General features: G+C 42.1%; 1 protein-coding gene and 1 long non-coding RNA gene across 2 annotated transcripts in view; both read left to right on the forward strand.

Annotated features, from left to right (window-relative positions):
- The window catches only part of Cdk6 (cyclin dependent kinase 6), a 192,806-nt gene that overhangs the window by 38,307 nt on the left and 127,465 nt on the right, over positions 1 to 27,034 (forward strand). Inside the window, exon 2 of the mRNA XM_040728744.1 lies at positions 14,143 to 14,278. Within this exon, the coding sequence (XP_040584678.1) occupies positions 14,143 to 14,278 (136 nt within the window). The remainder of the gene's footprint in view (positions 1 to 14,142; positions 14,279 to 27,034) is intronic.
- On the forward strand, positions 14,286 to 17,154 carry LOC121133042. The gene is made up of 2 exons (XR_005869783.1): positions 14,286 to 15,423; positions 15,516 to 17,154. It is a non-coding gene; the product is annotated as an uncharacterized LOC121133042 (long non-coding RNA).

Consider the following 27,034-nt stretch of genomic DNA (forward strand, 5'->3'; position numbering starts at 1 on the left):
CAGATACCATTTACTATTTGCTCTCCTCACTGGTAACCCTACTGTGCTTGTTTTCGGGGCCTCCACAGTTCGTTTTATCTGATCAGTTTCTGTAAGGACCCGAGTTTGGCTCCCCACCACCTATGTAAAAATCGATGTGGTGGCTGCATCTCTGATTCTAATACTGGGAACCGGCCAGAGACAGGAAGATCTTGGAACTTGTGGGCCAGCCATCCTTGTCCTATGATGAGCTTGCAGGCACATTGAAAGTCCCTCCCTCAAAAAAACAAACAAGGTGACCGTTGTCGTCCACATACATATGCACACACAAACATGTACTCAACATACATATACTCCATGTACATATATTTTTAAAAAAAAGCATTCACCCTCAGAGTTTTTCAATTCCACTTAGTAGGAGTTTGTGTTTATATGCATCACTGTTAAGACTAAGGATGGAGTTTACTAAATTCGATAAGGAATACAATGTAGCTCAATTTGAAGATGAAGATAGATTTGTAGAAGCTGTTGACACGTTTTACATTACAAAATGGTGTATGATGTGGCTTCCAGTTTCACCAAGAGCAGTAGAAAGTACTTAAACAAGGATGGCATCTTGTTGGTCCTGCACATTGCTGAAGGGCATAGGTGCTGGCTGCCCTGTTCTGTAGGAGCTGCTGCTTCTTATCCTCTGCTTCCCAGTCATCCGGAAGCAGCCAGAGTGGCCTTTCCAAGCCGTACATCGCCCATACCATTGCATTACCCACTGTGAAGTCCTTGAGTCCTTCCCAGCGCCCCGAAGATAGTTTCTAGACTTCTTAGCCTAGTTGACCAAACTCCGTAATTTTTTTTCTGTGTACTTTTCCATCTCTTCTCTCATCCTTTCCAAGAAAAATCCCAAATTTACACCAGACTACCCACCATTCCCCAAACATGAGGTTTTTTTTTTCATACCTGAATACCTTTGGACATGCTGTTCCTTCTCCTGGGAGTGTCCCAAGCTTCCTTTATTTATCTGGCAGATTCCAGGCTAGCCTTTGAGATTCAGCTTCACAGTCACATCCCCACTGGGCAGAGTTGAATGTCTCATCTTCAGAGCCTTTGGTAACTTTTGAGCTTTTTTTCCCCTACGCCCTTAGCACTAATGGGATAGGTATCCCTGAAAGTGTGGGGGAGTAAGTGAGAATACACATTACCTATCCTGCCTTTAATTCATGCTGTTAGTGCTGAACCCCAGTCTCAGGGCTCCCTGGTGTTGGTCTGAGGCCTGGTACCAATTTTCCATCATCTTGGGATGTAGTTAGAAAAAAAGAAAAACCCCGCTCTGCAGTAGTTTTTGTTGGAACCTAGAGCGGTTCATATTTGGGGTGTTGAAGTGTGATTTCTTTGTAAAAGGTGCTGATAGTTGATGGGGTGGGGTGTGTTTATGTGTCTAGCTGATAGCTTTCTATCAGGAGTGCCAAAGAAAGTTTACAGTTCGCTGAAACCCAAGGTCTGGGAACACTGCTGTATCTCTTGGGGTGGCACCAAGTCCCCAAAGTCAAAAGCCTGTGACTCATCCTTGGCTTCTTCTTCTCCGTCCAACCACCCCACCACATTCAGACGCTTAGTGAGTCCTGCCAAGTCAGCCTCCTAACCATCTCTGGAATCTGTGCTCTCCCTTCTGTCCTTGGCTGCCAGTTCCCCAGGACAAGCCTTCTTTATCTTCCCTGTGCTATTGCAGCAACTGTCCCCTTTAGGTCGTCTTGCTTGTCTCGTACCCATGCTGGAAGATTGAGGTGTTTGAAGATGACAACATAGATAGCTGTTTTCTAGAAGATGAACTTGATGCGATGTACAAGACTTCTCTAGCGGGTCTGGCTGTCTTGTTGGTCTCCTTTCTCTTGATTTCTAGTGCCCTTTCTCCACCACTTGTTTACAAAACTCCCAGTAACCTTAGAGAGTTGGTTGTGTGGTCCTTTCTTCTGTGAAACCTTTTTACTGCATTTCCAGGTTGGATGCACCATTTATTTATCTTAAAATGACATTATGTCATTAAATACACATACATCTCAGTATTTACAGAATAGTTGATGTTCATCTTTTTAAATGTCTACCTTCTCTGCTGGACTCTGGATTGTTTATGATCATTTATTTTGTCTTCCATGTTTCTACCAGCACTCGATACAATCCACAGGGAAAAAATGCTAATAACTCGATACAATTCATAGGAAATAAGTACTTAATAATCATCTGTTGGTTAATCTGTGTAATGTTAAGCTCAGATATCTAGTGCAGAGGGATAACTAGCTGCAGGATGAGTGCAGAGGTCTCCACAAGGCAGTAGAGCAGTATCAGTGTATCATGCTTAAAAGGTCAAGAAAATCCTCAGTGCACATTTCCAAGAACCCCATTGACAACAGTAACTCTTAAAAATGTTGTGAGGTGGGCTTCAGGTAGAGTGTTGCTTAGCAGGAAGCTCTGAATTCAAGCATTAGCATCCCCCAACCCTGTCTGTCTGTTTTTCTCCCAGAGTATGGGAGCTTATAAGAGGAAGAATCCAGTATCCAAAATATCTAGTTATTTGGAATATCCAGCTGCCTAATAGATCTGCATAATAAAGATGTTCTGTGTTCTTAGAGAGGTCTGACTTGCAGTTACATTTACAAATTTTTCATTCTCTTATTTTGGATTGCTGCTAATGTCATGACTATTTATCTTGTCTGAAATAAGATCAAACTCAAAAGTAAATTTGAGTCACAGGAATATAGCATGTCATGCTTTACTATTTACAAGTTTTTATACCCAGCAAAACCGTCCATTTTCAGGGCCTTACACTTAAGCTGTTGAGAGAGATGGTGGTAGTTCAGTGCTTCCGGCGGTATTATTTTTCCATCTTTCCATGCAGTTTTCCAGTGGCCATAAATAGTTATAAAATTCTTCTCAGTTGTTAGAAGGGTAATGCCCGGAAGTTGTAAAATTAGAATAGATCTAATTTTAAAGTAGGATTTTTAAGTATCATTTTTGAAAAGCAGTATTTTTAAAACTGTATCTTAGTCATTTTGATGGCTGGTTTCTTGCTATTAGCAGAATGTTTCTTATCTTTTCCATTCTGCTCTGTTTGCCTGTTTTCTCATCGATAAAAATATTCTACAGAATAATGTAGCCTCAAAATCTCCTTCTCTTTAGAAAACCCATAGTTTGTCCTTGCTGGATTTTTCCTTATGAATATTAGAGTTATTTAAAGTCTCTGTCAACTACCTTTGTTTCTGTGGTAATTCTGCTAAAGTGCATGTGTGTGTGATTGTGTGTATGCCCATGTTCAAATAAAGATATATGTACACATGTGTGTACAAATTTGGGGGGCCTCTTTCACTGTCTACTTTTTTGTTTGCTTTACTTTTCGTCTTTTGAGACATGTTCCTCATTTATCTGGATCTCACCATGTAATCTAAGCTAGCTGACTACAAAGCCCCGGGGACTTGCCTTTCTCTGTCTCATCATTGGTGGGTTCACAAGCATGCGTTACCACACTCAGCTTTTAAAAAACACTTTTAAAGTGACATTTATTTTGTGGGTGGGGATAGCTAGGAGATGTGCACAACCACACCTGTGTGACAACTTGTGGGAATAAGTCCTCACCTTGAAGGTCGTAGGGATTGAGATCAGGTAGGTGCTCAAGTCATCAAGTTCAGCAAAGGGCCCTTATCCTTCGTACCATCTCACCTGACCAGCCTGCTGTTAGCTTTCTGTTCCTAGATTCTGGTTACTTGAAAGTTGAGCGGTGCTGACCAATCTCTGCCAATCTCAAGTTCTGTTAGATTTTATACTTGTCCCCTCATCTTTTTGGTAATTGCTCTGTGCTGGGTAGAGTATTGAAAATTGTATGTCACTATTGATAAAGTAATGAAACACGTTTTTTTTTTCTCCTTGAGCAAAATTAAGAATTGGCATTGTTTAAATTATTAACGTATAAATTATGTTTAAGGATTAATGATCAGTTTTTTTAATAAACTCAGAGAAGCAGGTTGCAGACAAAGATAAGAGAAATTAGAGGCTCTCCATTAATTCTTGTAGAGAACTTGAATTTAGTTGCCAGCACCCAATTTAGTGGCTTGCAACCATCTGTAACTCCAGTTCCAGAGGATCCAACTCCTTTGACCTCTGAGAACACCAGGCACACACGTGGTACACATACATACATAAGGGCAAAAGAACCATACACATAAAAATAAACAAATGTTTTAAAAAATTGTTTTAATTAGTAAGCTTTCATTGTAGTAAGAATATATAAGGAAATATCAGGAAACAAACATTTCATAAATTTATCACCCAAAGATAAAACCTTGTGCTGTTTTGTTTACATGTGTGGGATCATATTGGACAAACTCTTCCAAGCCTGCAGAACATGGTGAAAGCCTTCCTGTGCCTAGTAAATGTACATCTGTATCATAAGAGCCACATAGTGTGCCTGTCTGCGCATGTGTGTACTCGTGCCTATGAGTACACACAGAAAGGTCCTTACCAATTTGCGTTCCCAAAGTAATGCAGGGGGACATTTTCAAAATACCTTGCAGAGTATGTGTGGTTTTATTATTAGAAAAATAATACACCGCTTACGTGAGCCCATCTCGAACAACTTCGAATATTTCGTCACTGATTTTGCTAGTGTTACTTGATTTTTTTAAAATTTCTTTTTTTAAGTTACTACATATGGTCATCTGCGATTCCTTAAAAGGAGAGGGCTTGAAGGGTAGCTTTGTTGGATGAGAACCTGATCATAAGTACCTGAGTGAGTCAGAGCTGGGATAAAGTGACTCATCGCGCAAGGATTCGATACTGGCAGGGTTTTAGCATATGGTGTAGGTAGACTTGTTTCTCCCCCCAAGACTGTGCAGATGGTCCTCATCACACAGGGCTTCCCAGTCTTGGCTGCCTCGTCGTTTTTCCTCAAGAGAGGCCCAGGCTGGAAAACAGGGTTTTTACAGGTCAGAAATGGAAAGAGAACTGAATGTTGAATGTTGTCCAGAATGTTCCACACTGTATGTGACTCAAGCCAAAGCTGTTCACTTCACTTTTAAAAATACCTCTTAACTCTTCTATTCTTGGAATCAGAATATCTTTTTCGAGCCCTTTTTGGAGAACTGCAGTGTGTCATTTTTCTAACCAGTCAAGGGACGAGCACAAGAGGGCAAGAGATCAGAAGTCTTTAGCTTTTCAGTTTTTCCTGTGGATTTTCTGAGGTTACTTTCCCAGCCACCTGCCACCCTGTATGTGTGTGTGTGTGTGTGTGTGTGCATGTGTGTATGTTTGTGCATGTGTATATGTGGGTATGCATGCATGTGCATGTGTGAGTGCTCTTGTGTGTGTATGTGTGTGTGTTTGCACTGTGTGTGTATGTGTGTGTACACATCTGGTAGTGTCATTCACAGAGAGACCTCTGCATTGCTGACCCTTGCTTTTCATGCAACAGAGCAGAAGTTTTGAATCGGGTCCCATCACCATTGCTTTCTGTCTCTGTGGTTTAAACAAAGTACAGAATCTTTTTCTGCTGGTTTTTTGCTCCTGTTTGTTTTGACTTGTGTTTAAATTTCTTTATTAAGATGCAGTATGAACACCATGAAATCCACCTGTGTAAGTGTGCAGTTTAGTGACTGTTTTAGTACATTCACTAAGTTTGTGCAACTACCACCCTGCTCTAAGTTTAGAATGTTTTCATCATCCTAGAAAGAAACCAAGTGCACATAAGCATTGTTCCCCTTTCTCCACCAACCCCCACGCTCCTGATCCTAGGCAACTAATTGCTCACTCTATTTTTGACTCTACAGATCAGCCTGTTTTTTTTACACTTCACATAAATGGAATCATGCAGACTTCATGACCAAATTCTTACTTAGTATAATCTTTTCAAGGTCTATGAGGTATGGTATGTATTCTTTTCATTACCAACTAAGAGTCCAGGTATGGGTGTGCCCATTTCTTTCCTCCATCAGCTAACGGATGCTTGGTTTGGTTTTGCCTTTGAGGAATAGTGGTGTTAGTCTCAAACAAAAGGACCATCTCATAGAGTTGCTGTACGAGATTTAAAAGGTCAAGAATAATGTATGCGGAGCCTGCAAGTCAGGAGGAGACAAATAAAACTTTCCTAATAAATGAGGTATGGCAGGGTCTGACCCCCTGGGCTCAGCATCAGTTACAGAGTCCAGTTTGTTCATCGTGCTGTGCTTTCCTGGTGACACCTTCTCCTGGCCTTCCTCTCCTGGGCGATCATTTGAAACTTTTCATCCCTTTGGCAGTCATTTCCTGAGTACCCACTGTATGCACTGGAGAGGGGAGACCTTCAGCTGTTAGAGCTAGCCTCACTTGTGTTTGCCTGGATTGGGGTCCCCCTCCCCCCCAGTGCCACCACCGCTTTGGGGTTCTCCAAGGTGTTCACCAGCTTTAGTCCTTTATTGTGACGCTGAGGTTGGCAGTTGTTTGCGGAGACTTGTATAGGCGAAAAAGTTTGCCATGGCTGAGAGAGACTTAGGGAGGTAAGGAGCTGATGAGAACTTAAGCTGGGGTTGGTGAATTAATTATCCTTCACTCAAATCCAAACCCAAGTCCTCTGTAGTTGTCGTGGGCAGCAGCTTTCTTCTTTATGTTCAGCTTTATGCTCCTTTAGAATTTCCAGAACCGTTCGGTGTTACTTCTTGGCTCAGCAAAGCTTGCCAACTCCTCATTGCTTAGATGATACGTGCTTTCTCTATCTTTCCCATTTGTGGAGATAATGATCTATGGGGTGACTCAGAACTTTCTGCTCCTGCTATTATTGTCTTCCCCACAAAGCAAAAAGTAGTGCTTTATGAATTTTCTTGTTTCCACTCTGAAGAAATGTTTTCCTTTTTCCCACAAAATAACATGCAGTTACCTTAACAGCAAGATGGCTACCTGTTTCTTTTCTGCTTCTGGTTCAGGCTGGATTTGAAGAGCTGCATTTGATACTGGGGGAATGCTGCTAGTGCCTGTTGTAGGACAATGGGGCAGCCTTAATTCTGTCATTCGACATCCACTTGACGACTTTGTTTTGGATCTGAGCAAAGCAAGATGCAGGCGTCCCAGGATTCCGTCTGCCCACCGAGCTATCCTCTGTAGCTTACTTGTGAGCTAACCGTCACACCGGTTGTTACTGGTCATGTTCAGGAATGTTTCCATACACAGAGATTGTCTGTTTGCTTTATTTTCAGTATTTACTGTAGTGTAAGGCACATCTGGTAGACTTGCCCAGTTTAAGGAATTCCCAGTTCAACATGAAACATTTTTTTTTTTTTGGTCAAAAGTATACTCACTCGCCAAACCAATGATGCCAGGTGTGCATTAGAAGAAGCTGAGGTAGATTCTGCAACTCTGAAAACACTGGAAGGAGATGAATTGAGAACTGGCGGGCACTCTGCAGCCCGAGGAATGCAGATGAAGGACACAGAGATGGTGACTTCTCGCTCCTGTGAGATTCGCATAAAGGCTTTCCCTGGTTTTGTTAATTTGATGTACCTGCTTTCCACCAATGGCTAACGGGAAAGGGTGCTGTTTAACTGTCGGTTTCAGGAGCACACGCCACTGAGCGTCAGACCTAACCTTTAATTAGTTGAGCGATGTATCTTTATGTATAACTCCTCTGTCTTCCTCATTTCCTTTTCTGTCCTGGGTTCCTTATTCCTGTTAGTGATGAGCTGGACTGTCTGTCTCCCCTCCTTTGTCTCCTTCTGCTCCATAAAACTGTCTCTGGTCAGATCAGGAACCTCAAAAGAGAGTTAGATTGTGGAAACTATCCCAGGCTGGCCTTGAACTCACTATGTAGTTGAAGAAGGCCTTGACCTTCACCTTTTAAGTGCGACGTGACAGGTATGTGCCAACATGTTCTGTTCATAGCATGCTGAAGATCACATACAAGGCTTCTAACATGAGAAGCAAGCTCTATATCCCCGGGTCCTGGAATTTAAGAAAGTCGCACAGCCCCTTAGCAGAGAACTCTCCCGGCATGCCACTGTCCATTGCTCTCGCCCTGTAGACATGCTAATGGAGGAGAGAATCACTCACAGTGAATAGTGTCCATAAAGTCAGAAGCCTAGTCCACGGAGAGCAGTGCTTTCTAAAACTCTTTCACTCCTGGACCCCTTCTGCCCGAGAAATTTTCTACAACCCCAAATATATTGGACTACAAAATAGATACGTAAATGAAACATGTACTGACAATAAACTGAATTATACTCTGAAACAGTTTTCTAATATGTATATATCATTTATTGAAGATGAAACTGAAAATGTATTTTAATGAAATGGATGGGCTTGTTAATTTCACGAAAAGAATTAAATCTTGCCTGAACATGTAATGTAAAAGAAACGTATTCAGTGTTTTCCAGAGGTGGTCTGATTTTCTAATTGTCAATGCCAAGAAACCCTTTTGAGCAAGTGAATACATAGTACAAAATGACAAAACGTTTTTAGAGAGGCCACTTCTAAAGTATTTTGGGATTCTGTCCTAATCCCCAGCCAGAATTAATGACTTTTTACAAAGCCCGTCAGCAACTCAAGGCTGCAGTTTTAAAAATGAATCGTTGTAACATGGCCCAGGCTAGCGATAACCTCGTTTGATTGTTAACACGCTGAAGAGTGGCAATAGGAAGGCACTCTTTGTTTCCATAATTAAACCGCTATACTCCCATAACAGCGGGCAGCTTTGTGTGTGCAGTGAATGCTGCAGTGTGTGTATAACAGTGCGACCTTAGGAGTTCCAGGCTGAGCCTCTTGGTGTTGCAGAACCCCACAGCATGCACTGTGAGAATGTGGTACATGCCATGTGAGGGACACAGGCTGTGTAGATTCTGTGTAGCAGGAAGGGCGCTTCCTGCAAGACAAGGTTGCTGTGGCCAGAAACTCCTTAAATACGTTAATGTTTTTAATTTTCATTTTATTCTTGATTGTTGTATGTTCAGAAATCTTTTCTGGTCCCAGATGTTTTGCCACCCCAATATTCAGCTACCCAACCCCACATGGAGTTGTGACAGTGTTGAAGGAGCCGTGACTGAGGGGGCATTAATCTTACTTATGTGTATGAGCTTAACTCAATTTGTTTACTGTATAGGATGCATTTGAAGTCAGATATTGACTGAAGTCAGTAATTTCAAAATATTTATAGATGCCTGATGACTATTTTCTTTAAGAATTACCGTGATTAACTGTGCATTATTTCAGGCAAATCCCTGTATATGAGCCCCATACATGATTTGCCAAGGGTTGGAGTTTTATTTTGTTTTCCATAAGTAATAAAATCCCAACTGGAATTCAGAAATGGGACTTCACTAGCTCAGGTAAATCAGACAGAATAGACTTGAGGCACTTAAAACGGGTCCCCTGAAACCTCAGGCCATGTTCTGGGGTAGGTGGACTGAATTGGGCAGGGCAGCCGCCAGCGCTGCGGGCTTATGCCTTGCCGGTGTGGTAATGCTAATATAAAGTTCTTCCTGGAACCCATCCTGGTCAGCTGCCACTTTAGACTGAGTATGGTGGCTGCGTGTGCTAACCCTGTGCCCATTCTGGAGTGGCGGCAAAGTCGCGATCGCCTTTAGCAGCAGCATGCTCTTGCTGCTGCTGGCCAGTACTCTGGAGTTGGTCATTTCGTGTCGCTGGTGAACCAGTGCATACCCAGTCTGTATTTCTGGAGCAAGAAGAGCCGTGTGTACGCTAGTGTGGGGCTAGCAGCAAGATGGCGAACGCTGATTGGATCCGCAAGCTCTACCCACCATTGTACTTCATGGAGCTTCGAGATTAGATGGGGGAGGGGGAGATCTCCGTTTCTATTTCTGGCTCTAGTTCAAATAAGAATTTGTTATGTCCCTTAGGCAGCTGTGCCAGACAGTGTTCAGCTCTAGAACTATTTGGTATCCAAACAATGCAGAGTGTGCAAGGTCAGGGAGACCTGACAGGAAAAAACTCCTCTTAGAACTTCCTGCTTTGGGTCATGGTATAATCACAGCAAATAATACAGATTTCCCTTTTCTTATAACCACAATAGAAAGGCAGAGGTCGTGTTGACAAGGCTGGTTGTTTGGGAGACGTTTGTAAACTGCAAACTTTGGAAATCCCAGAACTGCTGGATGCGCTCCCATCTGTCAGCTGAAGGCCGATGGCCTGTGCAGCAGGTCCTGTGCAGCAAGTTAAACTGAGGATGCCAACAGGAAGTTAAGAATTACAATGGATAGGATGCAACCCAGTTCAGGGAGTGTTTGGAGGGATGATTACATCCTAGGACTCACAGCAGGAAAGCTGAGTGTTGTGCTGGGCTCTGCTTGTCTTCTGCCCTGCTGCTGGAGGTCAGGACCCTAGAGACAGCAGGAAAGTAGTTCACTGGGTGGAATAGTTAAAGGGTTCGGTGCTTCACTGTGAAATGATAACAACTGATATTTTGGGTTGCGTTCACTCTGCCAAACTGGAGTGCGTAGCCACAACAAATACCGAGAGCCTCTTCTCATGTCTGCTCTTTTGAACAAGTATTTATTACTTGTGTGTGTGTGCGTGTGCGCGTGCGTGCGTGCATGCGCCTTCATGAGTTTATACACCATATGTGTACAGGAGCCCTTACAAAGCAGAAGAGGGTGTCAGAGCTCCTGGAACTGGAATTTCAGGCAATTGCGAGCTGCCGTGTGGGTGCTGGGAACCAAGCCCGGATCTCCTGCTCTCGCCGGATAACTGACCCATCTCCCTTTGGATGGTGTTTACTCCCATCCAGGGCGACCTCCCTCCGAAGGTCATCTGAGAGTTACTGTTGACTCGCTCAGGGTCTGTACAGTGTGGCTGCATGCTTCCTGTGGACATGCAGTCATGAAGTCACTGAAAAAATGGTGTTTTTGTGAGCTTACTGAATATTTTAGAAAGTCGTAAATGTTGGCTAACACAAGAAGTCATACAATGGAAGTTATTTCCCAGTGCTTATGTTCAAACATTCAGACCTGCCTTGCTCTTTGGTTTTGTAAGTATAGGGGATATAGGCAGTCTGACAACATTCCTCATTGATTTACATAAATAGATTACCAACCAAATACCAGAGATCTTAGTTTATTTTAATTGGGTTCTATGAAAATTATTTACCATACGGACATATCTGTTGTGTTTTGCCTACCAAAATGACTATCGTTTGATTTGGAGTAATTTTAGGGGGATCCATAGATAAAAAGACATCGTGTGTATTTTGTTCTAGAATTTCCAAAATTAATATTCACAACTGTTGGCTAAAAATGTGTTTTCATCCATTCCGATTAATGCAACTGTTACCTTTTACTAAAAGTTAACAAGTTAACAGTTATTAAAATGTTTATTCGACAATTAAGGCAGGGTTATGTTACAGTGAAGAGTAGGGTTTTTCCAAACAGTGTCTTTAGAAGTGTGTCACCTGTAGCGGTGGTTCCCAACCTTCCTAATGCTCTGGCCATTTAATGCAGCTGTGTGTTAAATAGATGTGCAACCCCTGTGAAAGGGTCATTCGACCCCAGGGGTTGTGATCCACAGGTTGAGATCACTGATCTATAAGCTGCTGATGGCTAGCACTGGAGTCTGCAAGTGAGTAGCCTATTGCTTGTCTCCTTGATGTGAGTTGTGAGTTTCTAAGGGGACTGTGGTATCCTCTACTGACAGATGAATACACCGAATGTTTAAAAGTATGTATTCTTGAACCGGGACGAACAACGTCTACATAACTCCTAACTTTTTATAGCTCACAATATATAGTTAAATGCATAAAAATCCACACAGAAGGCTTAGCTGTCAGAACATTTGTTGCTCTTGCAAAGGACGTTAGTTCAGTTTCTAGCACCCACAGGCTGGCTCACAACCACTTGTAACCCCTATTCTAGGGAATCTGAAGCTCTCTACCTCCAAATGCATCAAGTACACACATGAAACACATATACATGCTCGCAAAATATTTATATACACGAACTAAAAATAATATTCTTCTGTATGCATTGCCACACATCTGTTTAAATATATTCCACTTTGAAGTTTTCCCCTCGCGTTTATCATTTAAGACAATTAGTAGAGGCTTTGTTAAGGTCACCTCGATCTATCTTATTCAGCATCCTTAGTGTGGAGCCACAGTACCTTAGGTGACGTTAGCAGGTACTAATATTTTGAAGAACGAGGCATTATTTAATGAAGAGCAGCTTGGGTGGTTAGATGCTATTCATGAATTGTGTTATACAAGAGTCTTGGAAACGGTTTCAGGGTGATTAAGCAACATTGCATACAGCCAGGGTTATTAGGTAATTTCTAAGACAACGGTTTAGGGAGCAGGTGACCTTTTTGGCTCAACTGTGTTATGTCCCCATCACGATTTTTCCTTCTTTTGAAAATTAATAACAGCAAACACAGACATAGACACACATGGGGGAGAGTCACGGGGGGGCAGGAAATCCAGGGAGGATACCCCTTTAATAAGAACTGGGATTGTTCATTAGCAAGTGATGAGCTACGCACTTTTCATTAAGGAATGTCTTCGTTATAATGGGGACTGTTTGGAAAGTGACACTTGAGAGGCCCACTTGGAATGGGTATGTAATGGCCTAGCTCCAGCATTTGTATTTGATTTCATTACATCCCACTTTGGGTTCATTGTAGCTTTATTGCCAAGACAGAGACATCAGCTTGGTGATTTTGTAAGTCTTTCTTTCCTTCGTGAAGAAGTGGTTGAAAGATGTGCTTAGTAATAGTAATAAGGTGGCTCAAACCAGCTTATGGACAGATGGTCAAACCATGGAGTTCAGAGGCCGTTTTGATGGATTCACCAAAGCCTTTCATAGTGCAGATTTTATACAGTTTATTATAGATTAAGATAACAGTGTTCTGGAGATATTAAAATTTAGTGTAGCTTCAGAAAGAAGTACCAAACTTGAAGCCCATGTACCCCAGAAATACAGTAGTTTGGCCCAGTAAACCAATCAGGCCTTGAAAATTTACTCGAAGTAGCCTCCGAATTGAACCAAGGCAGTGAACCCATGGTTTATCAGCAAGGGGCCTGTGTGTACACACAGTTTCTTGAACAAGTTTTTTAGCTTTGAAATGAAAACATAATATGAATGACATTTTGTTTCCTCTTACTTACATTACATTCATCTCAAGAAGTTTCCATCAGTGTATTTATGGGTGGCTTGTTTAATTCCTCAGACAGCTTGGTGAGACTTGCATGTGAGACAGTGCTCAACCAAAGGCTCTCTGTCCTTGGCTTGAAGGTTCTCTGGATCGCGGAAGGTTCTTTCTGTACTGTTTGTTCACCTGTGCTTCTTACTAGTTTTCCAGTGTATTCCCCCTTTCCATTCAGTGTGTGCTTGACAAGTCATTTAACAGAGCCATCTTACATTCTTAGTCGCCTTTTTTATGATTTCTATAAACATTTGGAATCCATACAGTTTTGGAGTGCATATAGCTCTGTAGTTCCTATTCTATCCTATTGGGATACAGTGGTTTCCCAATATATCAAAACATTGCATAGTATCCTGCGAATACATGCAGTTTTTTTTTCTGTCAGTTAGGTTAAAGTAATAATAAAGCCTTAATTTTTTTATGGCATGATTCTACATGAGAGTTGGAATGCTAAAACTAATTAAGAATTTATGCCATTCCTAGGACAGTAATTTTGCAGAGTTCTGTGTTTGAAATGTTTCCCCATAGTCCATCATGGTTGTTTTCACAGCCACGGTTGTCCTGGGAATTTTTTTTTTTTTTTTGCAGAGTCCGCGGTCTCCAGCAAATGCTTAACTGGCCTCTAATTTTCCCAGCCCGTGAGCTAAGAATTGTTAGAATTATTTTGCCTGGTGGCGAGTTTTTAAAGCTGTTTCCATCAACAAGGTCTACATACAGACTTAATTAGTTAGGACACTCTGGACATAGATTTTTGATCTCCAGTTATGTTGCTTTGTGACTAATACAGTCCATGTTTCACGGCTCCAATGCTGGACTTTGAGATAGGTAATGGCAAGAGCAAATCCCATTAGATGTGATCCCATTAGATGTGATCCCATTAGATTGATCCCATTAGATGTGATCACAAGGCATGCCCTCAGCTGTGTGTGGTATTGAGGCATGCATGGAAGATGCATGGCTTACTGCTTGGCTCGTTTACAGCTACTCATTCTGGTTGTTTCTCCCCCCTCCTAGGTTGTTTGATGTGTGCACAGTGTCACGGACAGACAGAGAGACCAAGCTTACACTAGTGTTTGAGCACGTTGATCAAGACTTGACCACTTACTTGGATAAAGTTCCGGAGCCTGGAGTCCCCACAGAAACCATAAAGGTACCAAGAATCACCCTTCTGTCTGGTGAGACTAGCCACTGTCACAGATTACTCAACACTAGTATTCTTTCTTTCGAAAATTGCCAGAATCGGTGTTTTTGAAACTTAATAACAGTTCAGAATGTCAACTAAGTAAAATGTTCAAAGATTGGGAAATCATGTAGTCCATCCAATAAGTGGGATCTTCAGAGTGGGCTTGCAGTCCAGTTTAATTTTAGGGTGAATTAAAAAAATAAACTAGCTTTAATGTGCATTAAAAATTTTAAAACTACTTATTTGTATATTATCTGGCCCCAATCTTATAAAGTTAGGTGTAACAGATATAACTCAGTATCCTGGTGGTTCTTATTCTTTACGAGATATAATTTTAAATGTCACTCAGTGACACATTATAATTATATGCTGTTTCTGAAGTATATTCATTTGGCTCTTTCTGTTTGTTTTGTTTTCTCCAATTCATAGATTTGTTTGTTTGTTTTTTTAGTCTAAATGGAAAGTAGTAATCTTGGGACTCAAAGGCGGTTAAGACATGCTTTTGGAAGCATTGACTACAAACAAATTCTTTCTTCCTTTGGTCTAAAGGGAAAGCTACCCAAAGCATTTTAATGCTCTAGCCTGTTACTCTGCTTAACTTCATTTTCCAATTCATCTGCTAAGAAACGTCTTTTGAATGATGGCTAGATGATGTTCCCAGATACTGGTACTTTTAGACTGCAGCATAATAAATGGTTATCCATTTGGGTTTAGGCCAGTAAGAGTTCTGTTTTCTCCCATCTTGCTTCCATTAAAGAATGCGATGCATAGTGGTGGCTCCAGTTCCTTGTGCGTAGTTTGGAGGCCCTGAAAGCCCTCCAAATGTAGGATTCCTGATCGCCTGTTCTGCACCCTCTTCCTCTGGCATTATACTCCATTCCCGTGACTCTGTTTCTCTCCTCTATGTGCTTAATCCAAAAACTTCACATTGTGCCTGCAGAGCAGGGTTGGGTCCCTTCTGCTCACTCTGCTCCCTGACCCCATTGAACAGATAACAGTTTGTGATGTGGTGTGACTTCCCAGCTCAGTGGCCGTCCTCTTCATGGACTTTCCTTTAGTCCTGTCTAGGTCTACCCAGATGTGTTTGATCTGCTCTTGCAGGGTCTACCCAGGTGTGTTTGATCCGCCCTTGCAGGGTCTACCCAGATGTGTTTGATCCGCTCTCACAGTGGCTACCCAGATGTGTTTGACCTGCTCTGTCCAGATGTGTTTGACCCGCTCTTGCAGGGTCTGTCCAGATGTGTTTGACCCGCTCTCACAGTGGCCATCCAGATGTGTTTGATCCGCTCTTGCAGGGTCTGTCCAGATGTGTTTGACCCGCTCTTGCAGAGTCTGTCCAGATGTGTTTGACCCACTCTCACAGTGGCTATCCAGATGTGTTTGGCCCGCTCTTGCAGGGTCTGTCCAGATGTGTTTGGCCCGCTCTTGCAGGGTCTGTCCAGATGTGTTTGATCCGCTCTTGCAGGGTCTGTCCAGATGTGTTTGGCCCGCTCTTGCAGGGTCTATCCAGATGTGCTTGATCCGCTCTCACAGTGGCTATCGTCTCATTTGCCTTAGAGTAGTGGCTGCACACTCCACTTCTTTGTTGTGTTTTCTACCCTTGTGATTATTTATGTATGTATCTTACTATCTATTTATGTCCTGACTGCCATACTCAGTTAGTTCACATAGGCATACAATAAGACACATTGCCAGGCTCCCTTCAGACGTAATTATTTTAACCAACACATTAGACATTGGTCATTGGCTTTTTCTGATGCAAGTCTTCTACCAGTCATTCCATGAAACCTTTGAAAATATCAAAGTATCCATATATTTATAGTCCACATTACCTGCTCCATAGAATTTTTTGAGCTTCAGATTTTCTCCTAAGGTATCAGAAGATGATGTGGGGGGGATTTGCATAATTAAAATGTTCGATAAGCCAGAGCGGTACACTAGAGGCAAGGTGTGATCAGATAGGAGTAGAAATGAAATGGGCCTGGGAGATTCTTGGAGATGTGTGTGAAAGGCCAAACGTAATAGGAAGAGAAGCAGGCATGATTGTGGTCACCAGAGGAGTTGGGGAGGGCCAGGGTTAGTGTGAGCATGCTTGTGTGTGAGCGTGTGTGTGTGTGTGTGTGTGTGTGTGTGTGTGTGTGTGTGTGTGTCAGTGTCAGAAGTTGGTTATCAGAGGCTGAGATTCTCCTGAAGGCTGAACAGTTTTTACAGCATTCAGAATTAGTGCCTCTCTAGGTTTGCTGGTAAGTAAGGTTGGGTGCTGGACCCATAGGTTAGAATTAATGGCATATGGTTAATATTAGTGTTTTCAAAATGGCATATAAACATGATCAAATGAGATTAATTTCTACTGAAAGACAAAGGTCTTTGGTTAAACTTAAAGAGTAACTAAAACTTACTTGTTTTCATTCCTGATTTTTAGTATGTTTCCAACGCAGAGTGTTGCAGTGATCTAATGAGGCTGTTATGATGCGAGTATAAAACGTACCTTACATGCTCATGTGTTTGAACATTCCTTCCCTAGCTGGCTGGAACACCTGGAGGATGGGCCAGCTAGAGGAAGTGGGTCTTGGGACTGCCAGCCTTCTGGATTGTAGCTGAGGCCCACACTTCCTGCTCAGACTGCCTCCTTCCTGGCCAGGGACGTGTGAACAAGCTGACAGTGACACTCTTGACCATGAAGCTGCTTGTCTCCACACCTCTCGCCTTCCTTACAATGACCTCCCATCGTACCCTCTCAGTTGTGAGACAAAATAAGTCATTCGTCCCCTGTATTTGTCCTTCAAGGTATTATATCACAGTGTGGAGAAAAGTGATCCATATAAAAATTATTTTTAAAATTATGACTAATTACTTAGGAGCTCATACAATCATCACATGGGTAGTTGTTGGGTTAAAGGTATAACTGTTACAAATATTCTTACTAGGCAGTTGTGTCTTCATTTTGGAGAGAGGGAGGGGGGGAGAGAGAGAGAGAGAGAGAGAGAGGGAGAGGGAGAGGGAGAGGGAGAGGGAGAGGGAGAGGGAGAGGGAGAGGGAGAGGGAGAGGGAGAGGGAGAGGGAGAGGAGAGGGAGAGGGAGAGGGAGAGGGAGAGGAGCTTGCATGTGGCAAACATTGGCAAATACGAGCAAAGTGAACCTAAGTCCGGGCTCTTTGCACATGGTCCCGCAGTGTTCTCTAGAGTGGTCACAGCAGCTATAAGGTTAGAGATACCACACTGACATTCTCTTACATGTTGTCAGAGTAATTGTAACTGGGAAAATAATTTAACATGGAATAGACACATTAAAAAAAATCACGATAGCAGCCATGTAAGAAGATTTAGGCCAAGGACTTTGTCCTTTCCCGGCTGTCTTCTGAGGTGTTCTCATGGCAATGTTAGTTTGACACCTAATAGTCAAGATATTCCAGTGCTTATTGGGATACTAATTGTAATAGGAAGGCAGGGCTTGGATAAAACTAGGATATTTCATAATGTCTGGACAGGGATAAAAACCTTTGTTTATTATTTAATCAACATCTTTGTTAGAAAACAGCAGATGGAGGGCTTATAAATACCTCTCAGAGAACAGGTTTCCAGATATTTGAATAACATTTGTTTTGAAAAAATTAAACTTCATGAAGCTTTACGAAGTTGTCCAGGTTGATATTTGGGTCAGTTTGTGGAGGATGTCCTTCCGTTACTGTGTGGTGCTCCCTTCTGTCTTGACTAAAGGAAGTCCCAGTCACCTCTGAAAAACTGTAGTAGTAGTAATAATAATAATAATAACAATAACAACAACAGCAATAGGAAGAGATTGTTCTTTCCAACATTTTCAAAGTAAACATTTCTAGATATGATGTTCTAAGACTAAAAAAAAAAATGATGTGTAAAGCTCACCTTTAAGGTGCTGTTGTGATTTTCTTTAGGTCCACCTGTTCCTGTCTGATGATGACATTTGCATAGAAAGCTTGTTGACTGCTCTACTGTGAAACCAACAAGGAGCCTGCTTTGACCCTGTTGACATGCCTGGCTTTCCTCTTTCTAATTCAGGCTGTTGTCTTCGAATCTGTTTAGTTGCAGAGTTTAGTTCCACCCCCACTTTTCAGTCTTCACGCATCCATCTGCCACTCAGTGACAAGGGTCAAAAGAAGTGCCAGAGAGTTCGTTCACCATACTCGTTGGTCCTTTGGAGTAAAGAGAGCCATATGGCAGAGTGCTGAGGACTCCTGTGAGGCATTCTTTCCCAGAGCAGACCAGGGTGGGGGTGGGGCTGTCCTCTCACGCTGAACCACTTCTTGGGCACACCTGGCCCAGCACCTTCAGGTAACTTACCCCTTGAGAACACGCCTAACGTTGTTCCTTGGACATTCTGCCGGTGCTACATACTTAATGAGATGGGCGGTATCACTTCTTGAGAATAAAACACTGAAGAGACACACAGCTTCTCTAAAACAGGACAGAGTTCTTTGAGCTCCAGATCATAGTGCCTCACAGCATCATGGGATGGAAACTGTTTCCATGAATCCCCATGATAAATCAATTCTGTGGAACTGGAGGGGGTGGGGGACAAAACGAAAAACAAACTCAAGGTTTATGTCTGTGTGGGTAATTTTCTCACTGAATTAGATTTCTTTTTATCTTCAGTTGAGTGTTTCTTGGAGATTCTGTTAGTTTTTCTGTTTTCAATAAGAGATAAAATGTACTATTAGGTTTATTTTACAAATCCCAGACTTCAGACACCGACATGCACTCTTGATTGCACCTGCTTTCTGCTCTGGGAAATAGTCTGTTTTCGTGACTAATATCTGCTTGCAGCAAACAGTGGCTCTGATGTCAGGACGGAATGCCTGAGGCTGCTTCATCCTTGTGGGCTTGACATAATGCAAAGTGACTGGTCCCTGTGCTGCAGATGAAAGTCTCCCAGGTCTTCCCCTCCTGCTCTTAAAGGAACCCAACCCTAGCCCCTCACAGCTCCTGGTGGTCTCCACTTTGCCCAAATTACAGCAGGTGATTTGTCCTATCTTTGCAGGACACAGGACAAATTAACATGAAAATATCGCTTCTTAGAAAACAAGGCAGTCTTGAATGCCCTGTCACTGCTGGTCATCTGCCACCAACACTCATACTCTTGTTTATCACATTTGAAATTCAGAGCAGATGTTGCATAATACGGTGATCCCAAAAACAAGGCAAGAAATTCAAAAACAAGTTCTCCACAATAATGATAAAGATCATGGACTCATTGTTCTTCAGTTTAATAACATGGCTGGATTAATTGACTAGACGAGGGTTTTTTTAGCATGGATGTCTGTACAGTGCCGTCCCTCCTACTTATGCAAATTATTATTATTATTTTAGCTAAAGTTTTAAAAGTAAGTGCATATGTGAAAGATGCCTTGTATGTTGTTGGATTAAATTTCCTTTAATGAACAAAATGTCATATTTTAGTAATAGCCATTCTGGTGTCAAGGACTTCGTAGGTCAGTCATGCCACTTTTAATTTACAACAGACCCTGGCTTAATAGTAACCTCCCTGAGTAACTCCTGCTGTAATTAAAGTTGGACACCCCAAGCCATGGTAGCTTCCCAGATAATTTTTTTCTTGGTACCCCACAGCCTCTCCTTTGACTGTCTTCTTTCACCCATCCTCCCCGTGGGACTCTCCCATCAGTGACACTCCTAACCTGCCTTCCTCTTGGCCTTGTTGGCCATCTCACAGCTCAGTCCTGTTGTCCCTCCGTATACATGCAGGTGGCATGTGATGGAGTTAGCTGTTGCTGTGCTTTGCCTGATTTATTAATGCACACTCTAGCCTTTATGACGCTTCACAAAGCTTACATGAATTATAGTGCACTAGTTGTTAGGTTTCACAACCATGCTGTATTTTTAGAACAGACATCCTGTGGTGGCAACGAACCTGAGTGGTCAAGTTTGCCTAGCACCACACACACACACACACACACACACACACACACACACACACACACACACACACACACACACACACACACACACACACAAAGGACCCTGACTTGATCAGGACTGTGACCTACGCTAGGCTAGGAAAGTTGGTTTTGAGTCTAGCACTGCTGGCACCAGGCCGTTGGCTAGATTAGGAATGATGGCTTGCAGTGGTGGTGCATCTGTACCAAGCTTTCTCTGAGTTTAAGAAGAAACTAGGGTGAGTGAGCTTGGACAACCACAGTCATTTGTATTCCTAACTTCGTGAGCACAGTGATGTGTAGAGAGACATGAAGTCATTAGTGTGTCCTTCACCCTCCTAAGATGGCATTCCCATTGGTCCTCCTCCTGCTGTCTTTAACTCCAAATGAAAACTTTCAGAGACACAAGAAACCTTTTCAAGGTGAGCATTTTTAGATCATTTAGATTTTGAGGATCCACATGGAAATAAATGCTTATGCAAATTTCCACATCTTTGTAGTAGCTAAAAATACATGGGTGGAAAGAAAGAATTATTCAAATGTATAATACTCCAGCTCAAAACTACAACAAAATTATACAGTGGTTTGAATTCTCCCACAACCAGGAAGTACATGTTTTTAAAAAGTCACTTTCTGAAGGTAGAGTAAGACTCACTTATGAAAACAAGGGCTGACTCATTAAATAGACAAATGACACTTAGATTAAACAAAGAGCAGATAAACTGAACTCTCCTGAGAAAATGCTTCCTCACCTTAGGCATGGTCTGTTGATTGAACCCATTAAAAAGTTTACAGTCGGTGTGTACCTCTGTGTGTCACGATGGTAACTGAAGAATCTGCACAGAGGGAGGATTTTCCTGTCTACATTTGCTTGTTCTCAAGCTCATCGGTTATTTCCTTTAAAAATGGGAACACGCTTCATGATAGCCCTCTTTTCTTCCTTAGCTACACCTTCACTTCCGGTTGTGTCACACTCTCCAGGTACTTACTCTCCAGCCTGACCTCTGCCACCAGCTCAGGATACACAGTTTCGACCTTGGCAGGACCATAGCCAGAAGGGCTGGGCAGATAGACTAGTCTACGAAGTGCTTGCTGCACCAGCATATGAGGATCTAGGGCTCCATCCTCAGCCTCAGTGTCCATCATCCTCAACAAACAAACCAACTTGTCATTCCAGTGCTGGTGAGGTAAGAGACAGGAGGATTCCCCGGGCTTGTTGGGTGATCAACCTAGAACAATTGGTGAACAGGTTCTGGTGAGAGACCCTGTCTCAAGAGAGAAAGTGAATGGCTGCTCAGGAATGACACCCAGAGTTTCCAACACACAGATACACACACACACACACACACACACACACACACACACACACACACACACGCACGCAAGGAATCTCCTCAAGCTAAGCCTTCCTTCTACCTAAACATCAGGCTAGATGCCTTGCTTTTCACGGTCTTCGTTAGTGTACCAGTCATGCTCGAAATACAACCCCAGTCTCGGTTCAATGACACACCAAGCCCGACTGCTAACTCAACATCCCACCTGCCGGTGCCCCTTTGTGGACAATCCTGTTATTAGCAGTCTCAGAGTCTTTAAAAGTGCACGTGAAACTCGGTGACCCTTCTACTGGAAACCTGTCTCCTGTGTTTTCCCGTGGTCTGCAGAGTACTGTCAAAAGTGCTGTTTGATCTGGGGTCTCATAGCTCTATGCTCCTTCTTATTCTCTGTCTTGCCGTCACACAGTCTCACTGGCCTTCCAAGTGTGTGTATTTACTGTTCATTCCGTTCAAAAGGCTTTGCATCTCACAGGTCACCCCTACTCTGACCATCTCAGGACAACTCCACATCAATTTCAGGTTCCCATGGACTATTTTGCCTCCTTCATTGTAATTACTTGAGGTTATCTGCAGTTTGAGGTTATCTGCCGTTTCTTGGGTTGCTGTCTTTAGCAAGTAGAAGAAACTTGAGGTTGTAAATCTGTTGCTGTATTTTCCAGGATAGACATCCTATCTAGAACATGAAATCTTGTGTTTGTACCTCTACTTAAGTCCTTACCTTGTAATTGACTTTGAAATGTGTTTTTGTATTCCTTGATACAAGTGAAGAAACTGGGGACTGGAGAAATGGCTCAGTGGTTAAGAGCACCTGCTGCTCTTCCAGAGGACCTGAGTTCAAGTCCCAGCATGCATGTGAGGTAGCAGAAAGCAGGATAGGGCACATACATGTTTGGGTAAATAATAAAAATAAGAATTAAGGGCCGGAGAGATGGCTCAGAGGTTAAGAGCACTGACTGCTCTTCCAGAGGTCCTGAGTTCAATTCCCAGCAACCACATGGTGGCTCACAACCATCTATAATGAGATCTGGTGCCCTCTTCTGGTATGTGCAGACATACATGGAGGAAGGATGTTGTATAAATAAATAAATAAATCTTTTTAAAAAAGAATTAAAATGGTTTAGAAAAACAAGTAAGGAAACTGCTTTGTAATGGGTAGGTTTTTAAATATATATCCTAGAAAAAGCCTAGAGGACGTCACATGTCAGAACATCTGCTTTGCTCTTTCCCAGTAAACGCCTTATGGTGGGTGTGATCCCTGCATTTCTTAGTCACAGCCAAGAACTTGCTTGGTTGGCTTGGATAAAACATGAAGCCATTGCCTGAGCTGTCATGGAACTGGAAACATTTTTTTTTATACGACCCTGAGTTGAATTGCAGCATCTGTTTGGACTTCTGTTAAACCATTTTTGTGATGAAATCTGCTGATGAAATTGGTATGTTCACACCTCATTCTGTCGTTTCAGAAATGTGTATTGTTAGTCAGGAATCAAGTATTTTACATTAACTTTTAAACTTAAAAATCGCTTTCTGTATGTTTACCATTGTCTGTCTCTCCCAAAAGAAGTAGAAGCTTCAGAGGTAAATTACCATTAAGTGTATTTATATTTTACCCCCAATTACAGGTACCCTTTTATACCAGGGAGCTGAGAGTAAGAAAGTCACTGCTATGTTGCACAGTTGCTAACAACTTACTTTGTTCTCAGCACTGAACGTTTCAGTTAGCGATGGGTGTGCAGAGCACAGATCCACCCCTTACCTGAGATGATATCTTGTTCTTCATTCCTAAACAGGATAGGAAGGAGTAGTTCTCTTTTTATTGCAGTTAAGAAAAATAATGATTGGTTCTGGTAAAATATGTGTTGATGAACAGGTTCTCTCCCTGAGGTTGTGTAAGCCTTGCAACCCCACAATGCCAGTTACAGGCAGAATCTCTGACATCAGCTACTGCTGTCCTGCTTGCCCTCGCCCCATCGTCACCCTTGGAGCAGAAGCCTCCAAAAGGATTGCTTCCACGGATAAGTCCTTCTGATGAGAAGAGTTTGATCCAGTTCAGATTTATATACTTAAATCAGGAACTGCGTGCTGAGTGTTGGCGCACTGTGATGTTCAAAGTCTTCAGTAGTGGAAGAGAATCCCTTGACTAGAACTCTGAAGCTTTTGAAAACCCTGGCAACTATCATGCAGCAGTTAATTTGATTTGGGTGCCTGGCACCCAGCAGATTTTGCAAAGAGCGGCTACTACCTAATAATACAGGGTTGATGCTGGCTTGGGTACACAGCGGGTTCTGTTTCTTCAAAGGTGTCGTTGCTGTGCTGTCCCTTCAAGTGTGGCTAGTGAATCACTGTACCATCTTGCTCTAGCTGACTGTTTTACCAAACAGTCCCCAGGAGGGAGTTCCTACAAGTTACCCTCCGACATTCCCTGTAGACGCCACGGTTCAAGAAAGACTTCCCTGCAGTGTCTTGTGGCACAGATGACAATGGGGAGCATCTCCTTTTTGTTCTGAGATAGCTAATGCTGCTTGGCCTATGTGGACCTCCAGACTAGCAGGCTCTTCAGATTGAGTGGTTGTGTATCTTTGTGGCACTAATGCTCAGGGGCTGCAGGCAGGAGGAATGTTGAGTTCAGGTCCAGCCAAGGTTGCTTAGTAAGACCCTGTTCAAAAACAAACAAACAAACAAACAAAACCAGTAAAACGGAAGGATTTAAGGTGGAGTCAGGTGTGGCATCTAACTAACTGAAGTCGCCTGTGTGGGGGAAGCTGGTTTAAAAACACTAGATTTTTTTTTATTCCTTAAAATGTTCTGTTACTAAGCAAGTAACTAGTTAGTAGTAGATGTGAATTAAAGAATACTTACAAGTATGAACTTCCTAACTGAATAATCCTCTTTTGTGTTTGTTTGTTTGTTTGTTTGTTTGTTTGTTTGACTCTGGGCCTCTACATAGCCCTGGTTGTCCTGATAATCACTATGTAGACCAGGCTGACCTTGAACTCCCAGAATGTTCAACCTCAACCTCTGCCTCCTAAGTTTTGGGATTAAAGGTGTGTCTTCACACAGGAGTCTACCCTTTCAAAATGGCAGGCATTCACAACACATCATGACTTAACCTTTGAAAGATGCTTTTTGTGTCATGCATACAAATGTTTTCACAGCTCAGTGGTCTTGAGTTAGAAACGTGTTACCGGACTCACTAGTAGAATTAATCAAAATTCTTGTTCCCTGCCCCCTATAGTAAGGAAGCAAAACCATATGAAATGTAAGTGAGCCGGCCATTTGTTACAGGTTTTAATGACGATATCAGTATAGTCAAATATAGTAAGTACACTGAAACCAAGGGTGCCCAGGCTCTGGTTGTCTCCATTTAGATTCAAGGCCTCTAACTAATGTGACCTAGCAACCTTCCTGATTTTGTTTGACCACTGTTCATGTCTGTCCCTGATGATTTTTTCTTGATTTGGAAAAAAAAGAAAGAATTTTTTTTTAAAGTTACTTTCCTGAAGTGTAGTCATAATGTGTTCAGATTAGAAAGCTAAAATAGAACGTATCCGAGAAGGGGGTTGGCCAGGCTGAAGAGGTTTCGCTGTGAGTAGACTCTGGAAATGGGAGCATTAATGGTCAGGTGTGTGCCTAGTGCAGTATGTGTTGATCTGGGAACAGTTACCTTCTGTTAAGATGTTCTCTGAATATGGTTAGCATGGAATGAACAATCGAAGCATTGCTGACCTTTTCATCTCTCTGATACATCACATACTCATATTAAAACCTTGAACTGAAAAATTCGCCATCCCTCACAGTTGAGACTATAGCGTTTGTGGAATGAGCATGCTACAACAGCTGGAGGTGTGGGCCCTGTTTCCTTTTTGCCCTTTCCTTTCACCAAACATCTTCCTGGTTGGGAAGGTGAAGAACAAAGAGAAAAGAAAGAAGGTTGGTGATTGCAGAAGGAAAATGAGTTGATTGGGTCCCATAAAAAACATATTTGTCTCTGTGAGTTCGAGGCCAGGCTGGACCGACAGCCTCCAAAACAATACAGAGAAACCCTGTCTCGTAAAACCAAAAAAAAAAAAAACATATTTGGACTAGCAATAACCTTCCTTCCAAAGGTGCTCACTATGTGGGGTCATAAATGCACAAAACATTAATGTTAATAACACTCATTCTCCCCATTAAAATTATTACATGGAGCACAGCCCTTTGTAAATCTTCTAAACCCCAAGCCCTTTCATGTATATTTCAACCAGGTTGGGTTGTGTCTGTATTGCCAAGCTATATGAACACAAATAAACAACACACAAGGACACTAATAGCCTTTGTCTTTGATTGTATCTGCTCTGAATGTCACCACTCTGCTAATACTCTGATGGGCATCGCTCATCCGTGCTGTAAGATCTTAATTAAAACACTTAGGAACATGAAAGTAGGTAACGTACAGATCACATCAGCGTGAATTAAGAAATGGTTGCATTTTGGTGTCCTCCTGGAGTCGCACCCTGAGAGAAAGGACCTCTTTCCTGCCTTGCTTTGTCCAACACTTTCGCCACCAGGGCTTCACAGAACTTCATATGTCTTCAGATGAATTTATCGTCATGTCCCATAATTAACATATGGTTTGTGTTATTGATTTCTCGGGTTTCAAAGGGAAATAAATTGAGCTTTCTTCTACATTTAGGATATACAATTTTTTTTGAGGAACTCCAGACAAAGGCACACATTATTTGTAAGTCAGAGAACAGCTGCCAGAAAACAGAAAATTAGGAGTGAGTCCTGGGTGGAATAATGGAGATACTGTTTGGAGGTAGCCCTGTACAGCAGGAAGGGTTCCTTAGAAAAGAGACAGCTGAGTTTGCTTGTAAATTTTGCTAGAAACAGGCCTGATTTAGCAGCATTTCGTGCTGGTCGAGCAGCTGAAGGCAACACTTTGAGCTTTGAATTCGAAGCAAGTACCCTCACTAATGATTTGTAGAAATCCAAATATTTCTAGTTTAGAAAGATGAGTGAATATTGATAAATTACAATTTGTCCTTTTTAGTATATAGAACATTTTAGCAAATGCTTATTAGAGTTTGGAGTAAAGTCTCCTGTGTGTAAAAAACATCACAAAAGCCAGGTGTAGGTAGTAGCTTATGCCTTTAGTCCCAGCACTTGGGAGGCACAGACAGGTGGATCTCTGTGAGTTCAAAGCCAGACTGGTCTACAGAGTGAGTTCCAGAGCAGCCATAGCTACACAGCGAGACCCTGTCTCTAGGAAACAAAACAACATATGTATAAATTATTCAGAGATTAGGAAAATATTTAATTTGTAGTATTACATGTAAAATTGAAAGGCAAACACTTATTTACACAAAATATGGCAAAAGTTTAATAATCTTAATACAGAAAAAACTTTTAGACACTAATAAAAAATTAGCCAGTATAGATATATAAGGAAATAAGCCTTCATCAGTATCTACATATTCATGG

The sequence above is a fragment of the Mesocricetus auratus genome, unplaced genomic scaffold (genome assembly GCF_017639785.1).
Source record: "Mesocricetus auratus isolate SY011 unplaced genomic scaffold, BCM_Maur_2.0 Super-Scaffold_100019, whole genome shotgun sequence".
Lineage (NCBI taxonomy): Eukaryota > Metazoa > Chordata > Mammalia > Rodentia > Cricetidae > Mesocricetus > Mesocricetus auratus.